The 17265-nt window shown below is 41.5% G+C and overlaps 1 protein-coding gene across 2 annotated transcripts in view; it reads left to right on the forward strand.

The window, feature by feature from the left end:
• Positions 1 to 17265, forward strand: part of ZNG1A (Zn regulated GTPase metalloprotein activator 1A) — a 51415-nt gene that overhangs the window by 31743 nt on the left and 2407 nt on the right. For both annotated transcript variants that reach the window (XM_025931634.2, XM_086684958.1), the window contains 5 exons: positions 2750 to 2794; positions 7908 to 7964; positions 11310 to 11361; positions 16059 to 16127; positions 16231 to 16296. In XM_025931634.2, the coding sequence (XP_025787419.1) occupies positions 2750 to 2794; positions 7908 to 7964; positions 11310 to 11361; positions 16059 to 16127; positions 16231 to 16296 (289 nt within the window). The remainder of the gene's footprint in view (positions 1 to 2749; positions 2795 to 7907; positions 7965 to 11309; positions 11362 to 16058; positions 16128 to 16230; positions 16297 to 17265) is intronic.

A 17265-nucleotide genomic window follows, 5' to 3' on the forward strand; every position in this document is an offset into this window, starting at 1 on the left:
GACGATTTACTTTCCCATGGATGTATCTTGCCAGATCCTTTCTTTACTCTTACATGTTCTCACTGTCACTCTGCCAATCCTTGAATTCCTTCACTGTCTCTGTTTTTCTTTGCTTTTTTTTTTAAATTTTTTTAATGTTTTTTTAAATTTATTTTTGAGAGAAAGAGAGAGCATGCACAGGGGAGAGGCAGAGAGAGAGAGGGAGACAGAGCATGAGCGTGAGAGAGGCAAAGAGAGACAGACACAGAATCCGAAGCAGGCTCCAGGCTCTGAGCTGTCAGCACAGAACCCAGTGCGGGGGCTCGAACCTGTGAATGGCGAGATCATGACCTGAGCTGAAGTCAGCCGCTTAACCTACTGAGCCACCCAGGCGCCCTTCCTTTTTTTTTTTTTTTTTTAAAGCAGTGTTACCCATTGTCTAGAGTCCTCCTGGTTTCCCCTTTTTTTCTCCCTTGCTTATCCATGAAGTCTCGTCTGACTCAGGTGGTCTCATTTCCCTGAACCCTCATTGATTTTCTCTTCTTGGCTGTCAACTAAACATGCCTGTCTTCCAGTTTGTCTTAATATCTTCAGTGTCCGTGGCCAAGGTTGGTCAATATAGGACAATGTGAACGGTACTCAAATATGTGTGAAATGATCCAATAGTCATTTGGACTTTTCAAATGAGGTTAGAGTTCAGGGACTTTGAATTATTTTTTTTGGACCTAATAAATGCCTTGTGCAAAGAGACCTTCAGTAGCTTTTATTATTAGTCTTCTTTAATGGATATAATCTGCTGACATCGATCGGATTTTGATTCTGTTAGTACCAATTCATATAGTATGTTATAAATGGAATCAGTAAAGGTAAGGCTCATGAGGAGATTGGCTGCAGTGATTAATAATGGAAGAAGAGGGGCGCCTGGGTGGCTCAGTTGGTTGGGCATCCGACTTCGGCTCAGGTCATGATCTCGCGGTCCATGAGTTTGAGCCCCGCATCGGGCTCTGGGCTGACAGCTCAGAGCCTGGAACCTGTTTGGGATTCTGTGTCTCCCTCTCTCTCTGACCCTCCTCTGCCCATGCTCTGTCTCTCTCTGTCTCAAAAATAAATAGATCTTAAAAAAAAAATTTAAAAAAAAATAATGGAAGAAGAAAGAAATTAATATTTTCTGCGTATTTTATATTATTTTAATATTAATATCCTCTGAGTCTTTACTCTAAAAAACTGTAATAATGCCTCCAGGTGGATGGCAGGTAGTGATGCATAGCGTTTAAGATGATGGACTTTGGAATCGGGTTGGGTTCTACTCATTGGTCTGTTCCCTGCTGTGTTCTTAAGTCTCATCTCTAAAACAGGAATAATACCTATTTCATTAAGTTTCGTTTAAATGTTACGTGAGACAGTGTTGGAAAACTTTGCACAGCACCTGACACACAGTAAGTGCTCTGTTAGCTACTATTATCAGAGTGTAGATTTTTTTCCTAGTTTACATAATAATTTCAAGTTGCAGTGAATAACATTATGAAAGAAATAGAAAAATGGTTGATAATTTTGAAAAGTCTAGAACGATGAAGGCAGGGAATGGAGATTGCTTCCTTTACTCCTTTTCACACCGGTCTCCTAAATTTTGTTTCTCTTTTCAAAATCCTCTGCATCATTGTGGTTGCTGGAAAGGAGAACATAAATCGCGCAGCAAACGTTTTTGGCAGCAAAGGAAGGATTATTACTACCGGGCTTTTCTGTCCCCATGTTGACTATTTAAAACTGGGTTTCTAACATCAGCAGTGTTGACCGTCAGCCTTGTTGCCAGCCTGCCCCGTACGGCAGTCCCGGAAAAGAATTTGGACAAAGTGCTTTGGTGGGTTACAGCCCTTTTGGCTTTTGACTCTCCGTTGTACCTCGCAGACTGGCAGCTGACGGGGCGTTAGTTTGGGAAGTTGGAAGAAAGTGGACATATTTGAGAGGAAGTGGCCACGAGGTTATACAGAGAAGATGGAGAACTTCGTGACATGGCAGAGAGAGAGACCTGCCTCAGAACAGAAGGCACGTGTGTTAAGCAAGTAGCGCTGAGGGCAGTGGAGGCGATGGGATAAAGACAGATGGGTCAGGTGGACAGTGCTTTGAAAGGGACTTAGCGAGCATTTTGGTTGAACGTTTTCCCTTAGCGAGGGGATCTTATCTCATCATCGTAGCATCAGAAGGGGCAGGGCCGGCGGAGTGGGTAGAGTTTCTAGTTAGGGAACCGGAGAGATTATCCTGTGAACGAACCTGGTTGTGTGACTTGGCGTCACTGTGGATCCCGAGGACAGCCTGGGGTCACAGCCCCTCGAAGCCAGGTTTTGATTTCCAGCGCGTGTAGAGCCATTTGCACAGCGTGTGCTTGTGGAAAATTGAGCATCGGTGAAAATTTTGATTGGTCCGCTCATTTTGAGACCGTTAGAAGTACTGGCTATGTATGAATCATTTTCCTCAATCATTTATAAGGGTCTCTTTATAATTCACTAAGTAGCCCCTGGTTTTTCAGCTGTGCAGTAGATTTTTGTGTATCATGTGTTAATACCTAAGTGGAATATACCTGATTTATGATTAGAAAGAGAAATAAATAGTAAGCTGTAAAAAATGTAAGTTTTGTTTTTTATTTTTTTCTCACTCCAGATATATTCGTATATGCTTACTTCCTGTTTTAGAAACAGTGTGCCTTAACGATTTTTAAAAAGTTTAACATGTACTCTTTGTAACCCTTTCTTCCTCATTTTTATGTTTATTTCAGATCAATAAATGGACTGGGAAAAATTTTAGAAACACAAAGATCAAGGTACTTTTAAAGCTGTTACTAATATTAACAATAAATAATGTTAGTTCATAGTAGTTACTAAGAAATTGATAAATATGCTTGATTCTATTATAAGAAAGATGTATGTGCATTTTTGAAAAATGGGGCCCCAAAACGTTTTGAATGAAATTAGTTTGGCATATTTGGTTAATATGTTTGCTTCTCCTTGTAGCTAAGACTGCCGAGCCATGGTAAGGCTGTGTCACTGCGCTTTTGCTTAATGAGGAAGAAAACACTTAGAACCGCTCAAAAAAGTAACTGGTATAGAAATCTGTAAAAGTATACTATTAGGAATCTTAGTTTGAGGTGCTCAAAAGGCCTAGTAGTTTTAAAAAACTGCTTAGTGTTTTGTACAGTTGCAAAAATAATCTGTCGTGTAAAAATACACCGAAGCTTTACCTTTTAGTTCCTAATGCATCGTTTTTAAAATGTTGATTTCCAGTTCCTGTAGGTTCTTCTGTCTTTTCATTCTGTTCATACAGATGTGCATTACTTTATAAAATAGATGTGTTCTTGAAACATCTGTGAAGTGTATTTCGGTGGATTAAATTCTGTGTTCCACTGAATGCTCTTAGGATTTCAGAAAATTTCTTCCGGGGGTATGTCGTTAAGCTCATTTTTTAGCAAGAGTGGCTCAAGCAGCTGATGGAACCCACGGCTCTGAGGCCATCTCGTGCCAGCCCGCTCCCGCCTTCAGACGTTGTCTCCTCGGAGCTGCATAAGGGGCCTCAGCGGAGAGGCCCGTCTGCTGGGGCAGAGCTTAGAGGTGCTGACAGACTACTGGAGGCGGGAGGCAGAGGCAGCAGCTGCTTGGATGCATGAGAACAGCTGGGGAGCTAATTCGCTATGCGTCCTCAGAAGCCCCCGGTCCTCCGACACAGGTAGCAGAAGAATGCCCTTAGTGGGAGGCCTAGACGAGCGCGCACCAAATGTGCCTCTTGCATTTCAGATTCCAGCACAGAACAGCTCTGATCGTCTGATTCGTCCCAGAGCCATTCCTCAGTCATCTGGCTTCTTCCTCCTGCCTTTTATTTACTATTTTCTTTCTCCTTCAATTTTCACTTCGTTAGAGTGACACACAGACGCCCACACGAAGCTGACACAAGTTGTTAAAAACCATATCCGTAAATAGCTGTGTTTCTGCACAGTAGCGTTTATGTGGTTCGTATTTACAGACCTCTCCGATCACTTTTTCTAGGCCCCTGGATTTGCTGTGCATAATTCTTCTTTTTGTTGGTTTTTATTGTAGACCTTTATGTCCTGCATAAAGGTTTTATCTTGAAGAGTTTATTGTGTGACAATGTTGATGTTTATATGACATTTCTAACATTCGTTCTGTCGTGTTATAGAGCAGGAAACATGCGGTGATTAAATTTCGTTACTTGGAATGGACAAATGAACAGATGAATAAAATCTCCTTTTTTCGTCTGTTTCTTCAGTGTCTTGTGTTTGCCGTTGCCTCTGAGAATCTAGGGACTTTCTGAAATAGTACTTCCTTGCTGTGAGGACTGAAGTTGTATTGGGATCTTTTTCAGTGAAGATCAGACCTCACCATGGTCATGAATCTTACATTAAATATTTCCTCCAATTCCTGGAAGCATAGCAACTTGAGCTTCCCGGTTTAGAAACTAGAGATGTGGTTTTTAACAAAATAGTTGAAATCACTGTTGGAAGTTTTGTTTTATTGTGCTTGTCTCTTTGTTTTTAAATTTTGATCCCTCAAGCATTTTGTGGTTGACAGACGCTCATAGTAGTAAAACTGACAATAACAAGATAATAATGTGCGTGTATAGAAAAGGCTTGCTTGAGTATTTAAGTTGAGGAATAAGAATCCTGGGTAACATTGTCTTATTGGGAAGACTTGAGTTGACTTCGAGGCAAATGGAGGTTCTAATGGGCCACGTAGACCGCAGAAGTAGGAGTGGAAGATCAGAAGAAGTGCCATTCTTATCTTATTCTGACTTTTTTTTAATCTGGGAGATTTCAGCAGACGGAACAGAGGAAAACCAAAATCCACTTGTTCAATAATAAGTTAATCAATTCAACAAACTGTTGAACTTTCTCCTAGTTGGTAGGCATTTCTTGGCTTGTAGAGGATTTATGGAACGGGTAAGGCAAAAACTACCTTTGAGGTAGGTGATCATTTGGGGAAGACAGAGGGAAATAAGCAAAAACCAATATACTAGATATTATTACTGTAACAGGAATAGTAAACGTGTAGGGTCCTATGAGAACAGGAACATCGAGGAACAAATACTCAATTCTTCTTGATGAAGACTCAGGAAATTTTGAGAAGGTGATTATTGACTTGAGTCTTGAGGAGTGAATAGGAATTTTCCAGATGAACAAGAGTAGCAGTGGCTTTCCAGGCATAAGGAAGATGTTGTATTCCAGAGACCTGAATGTTTTAGAACGAGTGGTGCACATGGTTGTACAGCAGAGAGAAAAAGAGGTGGGACTGAAGAGAAGGAGAACTTTCCGCAAAGGGTCTTGAATGCCATGACTCGTAGTTTGGATCTTTTTTCTGCGGGCAGCAAGGAGTTAGTGAAAGGTTTTAAAAGCAGTGTAAGTTCTGGGAGAAGGATTGAATATGGTGCAGTTCTCCAAGGAAGGAAATAGAAGGAGGAACAGCTTCCGGAGGAGGTAGTGATAGCAGGGGTTTGGTAAAAGGTGATTAGTTGAGGTTCATAGTGAGTTTGAGGTGCCACTGGGGAATGCCTTCGGGAATTTAGTTCTAGAGTTCAGGACTTAGCTATGGGATGGGTTTGACGGTTCATAGATCTGGAATTGGCTGGTGGCACCTGTTCAGGAGACTCCTTGAACTTCAAAAAGATGACCATAAACACTAACCCTGGGGTCATAGCTCAGCTCCCCTCCCACCACATTAAAACTGATGGCAGTCAGTCTTGCTATTTTTATTTATTTTTGTATATTGCTGTTTGGGAAATAGCTGATGTTTTTATGTCTAAAGGAGGAAATTAAATATATTTCATGCCATGGAAATTAGTTTTCTAATTGGATGAGTGAAGGAATTTATTTTTCATGGTGGTACTAGATTTGGGGCAGGTCCCTGGTAACTCCAGTCTGGAATCTTAGACATTTCCTGTTTTACTCTCCATTGAGAATCTGGTGAGATAAAGTGAGAGACTGGTATTGTTTTTTATCCTCTATAGATTTTTTTTTTTTTGCCCCCCTCCCTTCCAACACTGCTGCCGTGCCCCCTATTTCCCCAACGGCCCCTGCCAAGGAGGGAGTGCTGATCGAGGCAGGAGAGCAGAGCTCCCCCAGCCTTATTCGAGTAGCCCCCCCCACACCTACAGAAAAGAGAGGCACACACCTGGGCACCCCCAGCTCTGCTGCGGGAATGAGGGCAGCGGCTCAGTGGAGGCAGCCTCAGTGGGGATGCTATTCTCTGTAGATGTACAGGTCTAGCGTTGATCCTGTGTATTTGGAAATATCAAAGGATTCTGGGTATCAAGCAGGATTCTTTCTAAATGTGTGACGTGGTTTCTCAAGAACACTGTCAGAGTGAAACTAGTTTATTTTAGAAACTGGTACGTGAATACTGATTTTTGGTACTCACACAGCGCGCCTGGATTCGGATAGTCCTAGGATTGGCAGGTGTACTTTTAAACTTTAAGCTGTTTCCTGATAAAGAGGACAGACTTGGGGGAGAGCTTCACTCATTTAATATCACCTGTCAATATAAATAGTTGCTCAGCGGTCATGGTGAAAATGGAAAGATGTTTAATGTTAAGGCTTTGATCTCTTCAGTAAGTCAGTATTCAGAAATTTCTTCGTGGAACATTTACTTTTTTCCTTGATGATTTTCCTGATTCTTTTCATCTAGAGTGTCCAGAATTTGAAATGTTGTCATAGTCTATTAACACATAACTTTGGAGTATTATTCTGTCAGTAAGATGGGAGTTTGCTCTGTGGCAGGGTAAGTGGTCATAATCCAACAGTACTGTTGCCCCAAGTATGGCTCTACAGCAGACGGTGTGAGAACCAGGCAAGGCTGGTCACTCCTACGTTACAGGAGCTGGTTGGGCTTACATGTTTGCACCTTTTAAAAAAATCTTGAGTTTGACCAAGGTTCATTCTCCTCAAGAGAACTTAATGAATGGTTGGCCAATTCCTAGAGTCTCATTTTGAAATTTATACTGCTGTCATTTTCCTTAAACATTCCTTCATTGTAGCTTTGATTATAGAGAAATGACTGTCCTCTGCTGTTTTATAGGCTCATGTAAAAATTGGAACTCATTCAGTAGTCTTTGTAAATTGACTTTTATGTGTTTAAACCAAGACGCATGCTGCTGTTTGTGGTACGATACTCTCTTCTGATGTGAATCACTGCTTTCCTAATGGGGCTTAATTATAACCTCTGAATAATTCCCGTTAATAATGTTTGTTCAGATAGAGCACCAAACGGGAAGTTTCCGTCTCTAGGCAACCCCGTTCTGAAGGAAATGAAATCTCAAACCACATTCTTTGGCTGTAGATGTGGGGCATAGAGTGAATACTTCTACGTTAGGTTTGACTCCTCCTGTTCTTAAAATATTACCTGTTATATCATGGAAAGGGGGGGAGTGAAGTAAAAGAAATCCAGAAATTCCAAAGGTAAGGTACTGCAGTGCTCTGTTACCACTTCTGTCATTGCATTTTTGAGTAATAAACCGCTGTTTTGAAGAGCTCCAGTTCGACAACTGATTTTTTTTTTGGGGGGGGGTTGCAAAAATGTATTTGAAAGGCTCATAAATTTCCAGGATGGAAAAGACAATTACAGGTCAAACCCACAAACATAAACCACCAACAGGAAACTATAGCTCACTGAAGCAATAATCAAGTAATTTTCTGCCTTGATTTTATACTGTTCACTGTTTTTTGAATTTAATGAATAAATTCTGTTAAAATTTTTTACAACGGGCTTTTTGTTCCTTGCTTGTCATTTTTACATGTTTCCCAAAATAGTATAATATATTGACTAAACTTTATGTCTACATTTTTGGCAAGAGTCTTAGAGATTTTTTTTCCTGATTAATTAAATACATTTCACAGAATTTCACACTGTTTATACTGGATTTCTTCCTTTTAGAGTTGATCTCTCTAATGTGTTAGATCTTCATGCCTTTGACAGTCTTTCTGGAATAAGGTATGTTTTCTGTATTTTGTTCACTTTTATTGTAATTTCGTTTTATTCTACTCATTTGTGACGCAGGGATGATTTATACAGTTGCACACTTGATTTAAGCTTCTTGTCATTCCTTTGACATACGGGATCATTCCTAATAATGATGTTCTTGAAAGTTTTGTCAATTGGATGTTTGGAAATCGTAATGCATTTTCCTGTAGAAATTATAGTGTAAATAGTAGTTAACTTTAGAGATCAATCACTAATATTTGTACACCAACTACTGTATGTAATACTTTATTTCTATGAGAAAATGCATGAAATACATAAAAAAATTTAGCTTGGGGTATTCCCTCAGGTTCCTCCTTTCTCCTGAAGTGATGGATCACTTTCCTGTTCCTTTCCCTGGGAGGAATCTTTATTGAGGGAGAGGAACATATCTTTCTTCCCTGAACATCAGCATCTTTTTTTTTTTTTTAATCATCTTATTATGTTTAAGTGTACAATTCACTAGTGTTCAGTATATTCACATTGTTGTGGAAAACTGAAACTCTGCAACTATGGATTGACAGCTCTCCACTTTCCCTTCCCCACAGCCCGTGGCCACCACCGTTCGGTGATGTGTTTTTAAGAATTTGACTACTTTAGGGGCGCCTGGGTGGCTTGGTCGGTTAAGCGTCCAACTTCGGCTCAGGTCATGGTCTCACGGTCCGTGAGTTCGAGCCCCGCGTCGGGCTCTGTGCTGACAGCTCGGAGCCTGGAGCCTGTTTCAGATTCTGTGTCTCCCTCTCTCTCTGCCCCTCCCCTGTTCATGCTCTGTCTCTCTCTGTCTCAAAAATAAAAATAAAAAAAAAAAATTTTAAAAAAGAATTTGACTACTTTAGATACCCGAAAGCAGTGGAATCATATGGCGTTCGTCTTACTGTAACTGGCTTATTTCACTTAGCCCTCAGCGCTCATCCATGTTGCAGCGTGTGACAGGGTTTCTTTCCTTTTTGATGCTAAATGCCCCAGTAGACGTATGGACCACATTTTGTTCACCCATTCATCCGTGGATGGCCGTTCAGCCGGCTTTCTCCCCTTGGCTGTTGGGAGAAGTGCTCCTGTGAATGTGGGTGTGCACATGTCTCTTCGAGATTCCTGTTTTCAGTTCTCTTGGATACGTACCCAGAAGTGGGATTTCTGGGTCATACGGTGCTTATATTTTTAATTTTTTGAGGAAAACCGTACTGTTTTCCAGAGCAGCTGCACCGTTTTCACTTCCCACCAGCAGCGCACACGTGTTCGGTCTGTCCACACCCTCGTCCACACTTGCTGTTTTCTGTTGTTTTAGGTAGTAGCGGTCCTAATGGGTGTGACCTGATAACTTGTTGTGGTTTTGATTTGCATTTCTCTAGTGGTTGGAGATACTGAATGTCTTTTCGTGTGCTCATTGGCCATTTGTAGATCATTTTTGGAGCAATGTCTATTCAAGTACTTGGTCCATTTTTTCATCAGGTGGTTTTGTTGTTGTTGTTGTGGCTGAGCTGGGAGTTTTTTTTTTAATGTATTTCAGGTATTAACCCCTCATTAGATGCGTGATTTGGAAATATTTTCTCCCATTTCTTCTGAAGTAGTTGAGTCCTAAGTCTCACATGAGAAGTACCCTCCCTGTGCCCAGAGGAAAGGAGCCTTCTTTCTGAAGAGCAAGGCACATTCGGAGCAATGTGCAGGAACAGACCTCTGAGTTTCCCCCATTTACCCCACTTGGTTCATACCATGTCCTGTCCTATCTTTGCATGACCTTTCACTCTTCATCAAACCTAGCACAAAAACACTCGGGCACAAGCATTTCCTTGGTTCTTCATTTCTTTGTGAAGGCTCCTGTGTCACGTAAAACTTACAATAAATAAACTTGCACCCTTTTCGCCTGTTAATCTGTGTTTGGCAATCAGATTTCCACACCAGCCAGGCTCCTGAGAGGGTCGAGGAGAACTTTTTCCTTCCTGTGCAAGTCGTTGGCAGTTATTTTTAACAGCACTAAATATTGAACATAGAGAAAGAGCATGTGATTTTCCAAACATTTTCAAAGGTAATCTTCTTCCACACTTGCTTAAGAACAGTGATAATGCATTAGTGACACTTAAAGGAGTGGCTGTTTCACGTGATGCCCTCTCTGCGCGGATCAGGCCTTTGCATCACTTCTCCTGTGCTCAGTTGCTAAAATGGAGAATCCAACCAGCTGGGAAGGATTTAATTCGACACTTTCTCTGCTGAGACCCCCTCCAGTGAGGCCCATTTCCCTCCAGCCGTTCCTACAATCCTTTCCTCTTTTCTAAACTTGCTGTTACTAATTTACCCCTCACTGTTCTGCGAAGCAAAACATCTGCAAGGTTTTAAGTCCTTTTCCTCCTCCCAGCCTACCCCCATCAGTGTCTAAATGTCTGCTGCTGCTGTTATGGTTATCATTTGTTATGCCATACTGATCTTCTCGCTCTTTTTCATATCAGAACAATGCATTTGTAAGATTCTGACCTTCTGGTTTTTCTCAGTCCCAGGTAACAGACTATATAGCAGGCTTTATATTTCCGGATACTACTTACTTTATAATAAGTAGATATATTCAAGGGAAAACACCGGTAAAGGAAAAAATAGACCCTTCTACCTGTCTTGAGGTAGACAGCAGCATTATTTTCACATTAGGGAGCATGGGGCGAGTGGATGAAATTTGGAGCATTAGTAAAATGCTTCTGTGTATTTTTCTAGGCCTGTGATAGATCTGTTGGAATTAAAAAGAAATATATCCACAGATGTATTCAACCACACAAAATAGTGTCACCAGAGATTAGGTTTTTTTCAGTATTGTGTGTATAGGTATGGATGTGAACGTGTTGTACATTTGCTTTTATTGAAGCATAACATCCAATGTAATGTTTGTTTCACGGGTACCGCCATTGAGTCGGCCGTTCTGTGTATTACCCGGTGTTCACCGTAAGTGTGGTCACTATGTGTCCGTAATACAATGTTACTACAGTCTTATGGACTATATTCCCTGGGCTCTACTTTTCATCTTCTTGACTTACTTATTTTACAACTGGAAGCTTAGATCTCTTAATCCCCTTTATCTGTTTCACCCATCCCCCACCCCCTCTGACAGCCACGGGTTTGTTCTCTGTATTTAAGAGTCTCTTTGTGTGTTTGTTGAATGTGTGTACCTTTAAACGGTCTGTTAGCTTCTCTCTGTAAGAACATGTAAACAGCATGTAAAATTGGAACTATGTTATAGATTGAGTTGTGGAAACTCTCCTTAGCTCGGTATCTTTAAGTAACACGTAAAGTTAAATCGGAAGTATATTGATCTTTGAATTTATAATCAGTTGTTTTTAGTTTGCAGAAAAAACTTCAACATGTGCCAACAACACAGCCTCACCTAGATCAGGTAAAAAAGTCTTAAAAAAATTTTTTTAAGCATTTTTTAAACTAAATTAGTTCCGCTAGGACTATACTTATATGATGACTATATACTGTATTTTATACTGTAACTATTACTACATTTATATTATTACTATGTACTATATTACATACTGTTACTATTATGTACTATATTATACTGTCTTACTATATATGTATATTATATTTGTATTTTCCTCTTGCTAAAAAACGCATTTTTGAACTGTGTTGATAATTTTCAGAATTTGGGTGCTTTTGAGGTAATCTCATCTAGCTTAATGCATCATAGGAAGTCCTCAAAGCAGTTGTTTCGAACCTGAGGACAAGGTGCTTTCTGGCCTCTCCGCTCTCAGGTCGCTGAGCATATTTCCCACCAGAAGGGTGGGAATCGGTGCTTAACGGCTTCCCCGGGGGCTCCCTGTGCAGCCTCTTCTTAACTCTGTTGAACTAACAGATCAAGGACAAGTCTGGTAAAAGCATGTGTGGCTTCTTTAAATAAAAACTGACTTTGAGTTTCGCCTGCAGGTAGCACTGTAAATTTGAAGTGCTTAAGGTGTCGTTCCTTTAGGCACTCTAAACACCTCGTTCCCGAGGCCAGTGTTGAAGACCCTGGAAGAAACGTCAGTCACCTGTTTTCACTGTCCCCACCCTCCTTTTAAGCAGGTCGTAGATGGTGCAGCTTTAGGGTAACTGCTTTGTTCCATCTCAGACCGAGAGAGCAAGGGGGGGAGCAGTGCACCTCTTCCCGCCTCTGTCTCGAAACTGTCCCACATTTTTTGCAGCATGACTCATTGTGACGGGGCCTGCACAGTAGCAGCTTCGTCTTCCCTTTGGCTCGTATTTATGGGGGCCTGTCCTACCGTGTTTGTGGCACCCTTCGCTCAGAAACGTCACAACATACTCATCCACACTTGTCTTTGGCGTGAGTGAGAGAAATACAGCTCTCTGGTGGTAGAATTTTTTAGAAGACGCAGTAGCAGTCACCAAGATGAACTTGGTGGCATATTCTTACTGACTTTCTGGGGGAGGGAGACCATACGAGGAGTCCTCAGGAGGGAAAAATGAAGGATATAGTCGCTTTCGAGATCCCTCATCATGGCCAGAATCTGTACCTGCGATGTCTCACACAGACCCGGCGTGGCATGTGGGATGCCTTACGGTTGTGGGTTGAAATGCTCTTTCCTGGTACTAGTCTGTGCATTCCTCAGATATGGATTCCTCGTTGCTTAGCACGGGGCATGTGTGCAGTGGTTGCTTGGGGAATATTTGTTACAAGAGCGGAAAGCCATGATTCTTAAATGGGGAACGTCAGAATCCCCGTTTAATATTGAATACTCCGTAGTCCCCACACCTCCGGTCTCCAGGACTGGGGCTTAGGTATGTGCACATTAATGCGTCTGTATATTTTTAACATTTTATTGTGGAAATTTTACAAAGATCTACAAGAGTAGAGAGAACAGCAAAAGGAGCCCTTTGTACACGTGACCCGGTTGCAGTGGCTGTCAACGTTTGCTGATTTTATGCCCTCTGTCTTCCCAGCACTTCTTTTGCTGGAGTATTTTTTAAACAGAAAATTTCAAACATACAGTCAAGTTGGATAGTGTAGTGAAACTGTGAGTACCCATTGCCCTTGCTAGAGTGTATTAAAGCAAATCCCAGACAGTATGTCATTTCACCAGTAAATAGGGCATGGCTGTTTGTTTTTTCTGATGCACTCTCCTGCTTTAGATCTATAAACAGAGGGCAGAATATAATATTGCAGACAAAGGGCAGTGGGATTCAGGGTAATGATGGTCTGTCTCATGTGGTTTGGCGGGTCTGAGGCTTTGTGAAGGACAGTTTTTTTTCTTTTAACATATAGTAAAGCATACAAGTTTTTAGTGTACAAGTCAATGTGTCTTTACGTATATTTGTGCCTGTGCGTTGGCCCATGGGCGCATACGAACACGTATCTCTGTAATTCCCTCGTAGATACAAATACAGCAAATTCCCACCATCGTCAAGAGAGTTCCCTTGTGCCCCTTTTCAGTTAGCAACACTCCTTGCAAAGATGCACCTCCTATTCCGAGTAAGACATCAAGAAGTAGATTTTTGTTTGACTGGAAGAAGTAAGGGAAAGAGCAACCCGGATGTCTCAAAGTGGGCAGGCAAGCATGCTCTAGGAGAGGGGGACTCTGGCTCACACGTCCTGGTGGCCGCTTCCTGCTGGAATCCTGAGCTAAGGTGTTGGGCTGTGATGGGCCGGGCACGGGGAACCGCTCTGTGCTGTGGGGCAGGGGCAGGGAAGCTGGATTGGAGTTGCAGTCAGGAGACCAAGCAGGGAGATCCCCTGTGACGAGGGCCTGCACTGCGCTGGTCGCAGGGGGCATGGAGATGGGATAGATCAAGGACAGACTCATACTAGACCTGTCTGAATAGCCTTACTGACTGATGCTGGGGCGGTAAGACAGAAGTCATGGGAAACAGGCCTGGATTGACTAGAGGAACCTATTGCTTCAGTTTTCTACTTCTTTCTGTGTCTGGGAAAAGGAGAGTTAATTTTAGATTCGACTCTAGAACTGGGAAGAAGTCTGAAGTAGGTAATACCTAGGACATAGTAGGTATGTTACTAAAGTTTAATCCCTGAATCCTCTTTAATGCAGCTCTCTATCTTCCTGGGCCCTTTGTTTGCTCCCTGTAAGGAGGACCCGGGATTGGAGGGTGGGAAGGTAAGAAATCCCAAACGGCAGCCTGTGCATAGTTTATTTAGTAGAGCCAATTAAAGGAGGGATAACAAGTTGTGACCCTCAACTTCTGCCCTGGGAATTTACAGATCTCATCTCCTTTACGGTCTGCCCACTGCGAGGAGGATTTATTGGTACAGGAAAACATCTAGTTCTAAAATCTGTATCTGCACTGTCTTAATTTTTAAAACCCTTTTTATCTCTTATTGGAGTTAATCGAACCCCTTAGAAATATTTTCATGTTTGTAACCTGCCAAAAGCAACAACCATTCTCAGTAGAAGCTCTTTAAGAATAAAAAAGCATTATTGAGTTCTATGTTGAGACCTTTTCAATACGAAAAGCCAAGTTCTCCAACTTGAATAAAATACATTTTAAGCAGTTTTGAAGGTTCACTTGCTACTTTCATTTGAAAATGACAAATGACGTTTCATTTACATCCTTTTGCTACATATTTGATATGCTATATGATGTGCTGTAAGGTTTGATATGCATTTTTTGGTATTATTGGTAGTGATTGCTTTTTTAAATCTTTTTTTCAAAAAAGTTTAATGTTATTTATTTTGAGAGAGAGAGAGAGAGAGAGAATGAGCAGAGGACAGACAGAGAAAGAGGGAGAGAGAGCATCCCAGCAGGCTCCCCACTGTCAGCACAGAGCCTGATGCGGGGCTTTGACGCGGGGATTAATCTCACAAACGGTGAGATTGTGACCTGAGCCAAAATCAAGAGTTGGATGCTTAACTGACTGAGCCACCCAGGCGCCCCTAAAAATCTGACATTCTAAGTCACTTTTAGTTGGCTTTCATGTCTCATATTTAGCAAGTAAGTGCTTTCTGTTTTTCCTGTTACTAGCAACAGTGGAGAGTAAACGTCAGTATATTTTGTCCTTAGATTGGTCTTTAGTACTTACCTTTAGCTCTTCTCTATGTTTGTATAAAAAACAATTGGTCTTTTCATATTTCCTACTATAAGCCTGTGTGATTTTCTGTTGGTGAATAAAATTACTGTTGCAGTTGTAGGAAATTATACAAAGCTGTGCTTTAGTGTGTTTTCCTGCTTTAAAGCTTGGCTTGAGTGTATTATCCTGATTATGCAAGGTGGGATTTGTGTTTCCATCATGTTATGCTTGGCCCTCATGTATTTTCATCATGAAGTTGAAATTTGGGGTCACAGTAGCCAGTGGAGCTTTGGACTTTGATTATGTGACCAGGAAATCTTGAGATTCAGGTTCCTTAGAGTGGACAGTGAGATTTATCAAGAGCAGGGAGAAAAATAAATCTCAAAGTCAACATTCTAAATGATGTCAACCTTCTACAACCAAAGGTGACATTATACTGTCATTCTCATGGCCAGATACTCCTCTCCCTTTGGCATATGCTTGGTCAGAGCTAAACTGAATTTTTCCTTTGTGGTGTTCCCAGAGAACTTTCGAAAGTACACTTTTGCTTTTGAGTTTTACTCATGGATCTAAGTAGTTTATTTTTTCTGAGCCTCCTTTCCTCCAATTTATAAAATGTCAATAATTCTCTTTATTCCACAGGCCTGTTGTCACAAGTAAATGAAACATGAAATGAAGTGACCCAGGCAAAGTACCTGGCTTAGAACATAGTCGATACACTGTATATATATTACCTTCCCTCTTCATGCTGAGAATCCTGGAAAGAATGCATTAAACAATGAGTATCCTCTTCTGAAAGTTTCTGTTTCAGTACTAAGCCACGGATGAACTCTGCAGAATACAGACAATGAATTGCTGCTATCAGAACTCAGCAAGACAGTGAAAAAGATACACCTAATGTAGTTGTTAGGCAACATAAATGTTCATGAATGTGTTTCTGTCTTAAAGGTTAATGTATTTAATGTCTTAAAACGTAAATATACTTTGCATCTTAAAACTTGTGATTTTTAAAAATATATGACATTACTTTAAAAAAATCATTATTGATGGTCTCTCTTGATTTATAGAGCGTTCTTACAGTGACATTTGAAGTACCAGGAAATGCAAAGGAAGAAAGTCTGAATGTATTTATTCAGGTGAGTGCAGTATGTAACTGATAATGACTTACCACCTGTTTGGGTTACATGGCTGTTGCCGGGAGGAATGGTTGGTCTTATTAAAATATGTCACTTGTTCCAGAATCTTCTGTGGGAGAAGAATGTGAGGAACAAGGATGGTGACTGCATGGAGGTCATACGGCTAAAGGTACGGTGTGGTTTTCACTTTCATCCTTTTGGGCAAAGGCCCCTTCCTTTCTTGGCTGTTACTTAACACCGTATTTGGTTTTAGAAGAAGCGCTGGTTTTAGTACAAATGACTGTGGTCTGTTTTCATTTTTCGGCGTTTCCATTGCTGAAAAGAAACTTTGGCAATCACTGCATAAAGCGTGATTTATGCGCATAGCTGGCATGTAGCGTTGCAGCTCACACAGCCTGTGCGCTCAGAAACATCTCTCCTGTTCTGAGCAGTGATGTGGCTGATAACCTTGACTCGCTGGACCTCTCCTTTCCTTGGCACACAGCTTGGTCCCTTCGGGAACGCTGACTGTCTTCTTGTGTTTAATTTTCCAAGAGCGCTTCATTGACAGAAGTAACATTAGAAATCTTGCCGCGGCTGAACCCGTGTTACTTCGTACTTGTAGCAGACGCTAAACAGTGGTCATACTGTAAACAGAGTTCCAGAAGACCTGGAGAAAGCTTGCTCTGCGTTTGAAATCCATCCACGTTACTTAGCATTTGGGGATTTATGTCATGGAAGGTGTTTTTTCCAGGGGGCAGTGTTCTATGTGGTGTGCTTAACCACTCAGCAGTCTACTCCTGTGTTTCCAGAAGGTTTTCTTATGACTACTTACTATTACTGTTAGTAACTAGATTTTCCTGTTAGCAGCTGACCTCCTGGGGTCACTAGAATGACGAAGGCTGACGCTATCAAGAAACCATTCAGGAGACACCTGGGTGGCCCAGTCGGTTAAGTTCAGCTGAAGTTTGGCTTCAGCTCAGGCCATGATCTCACAATTCATGGGTTCAAGCCCCACGTCAGGCTCCACGCTGACAGCTCCGAGCCTGGGACTGCTTCGGATTCTGTGTCTCCCTCTCTCTCTGCCCCTCCCCTGCTCATGCTCTGTCTCTCTCTGTCTCTCTGTCTCTGTCTCTCAAAAAGAAAGAAACGTTAAAGA

This window comes from Puma concolor, chromosome D4, assembly GCF_028749965.1.
Source record: "Puma concolor isolate L17-30 chromosome D4, mPumCon1.1.hap2, whole genome shotgun sequence".
NCBI classification, from domain to species: domain Eukaryota; kingdom Metazoa; phylum Chordata; class Mammalia; order Carnivora; family Felidae; genus Puma; species Puma concolor.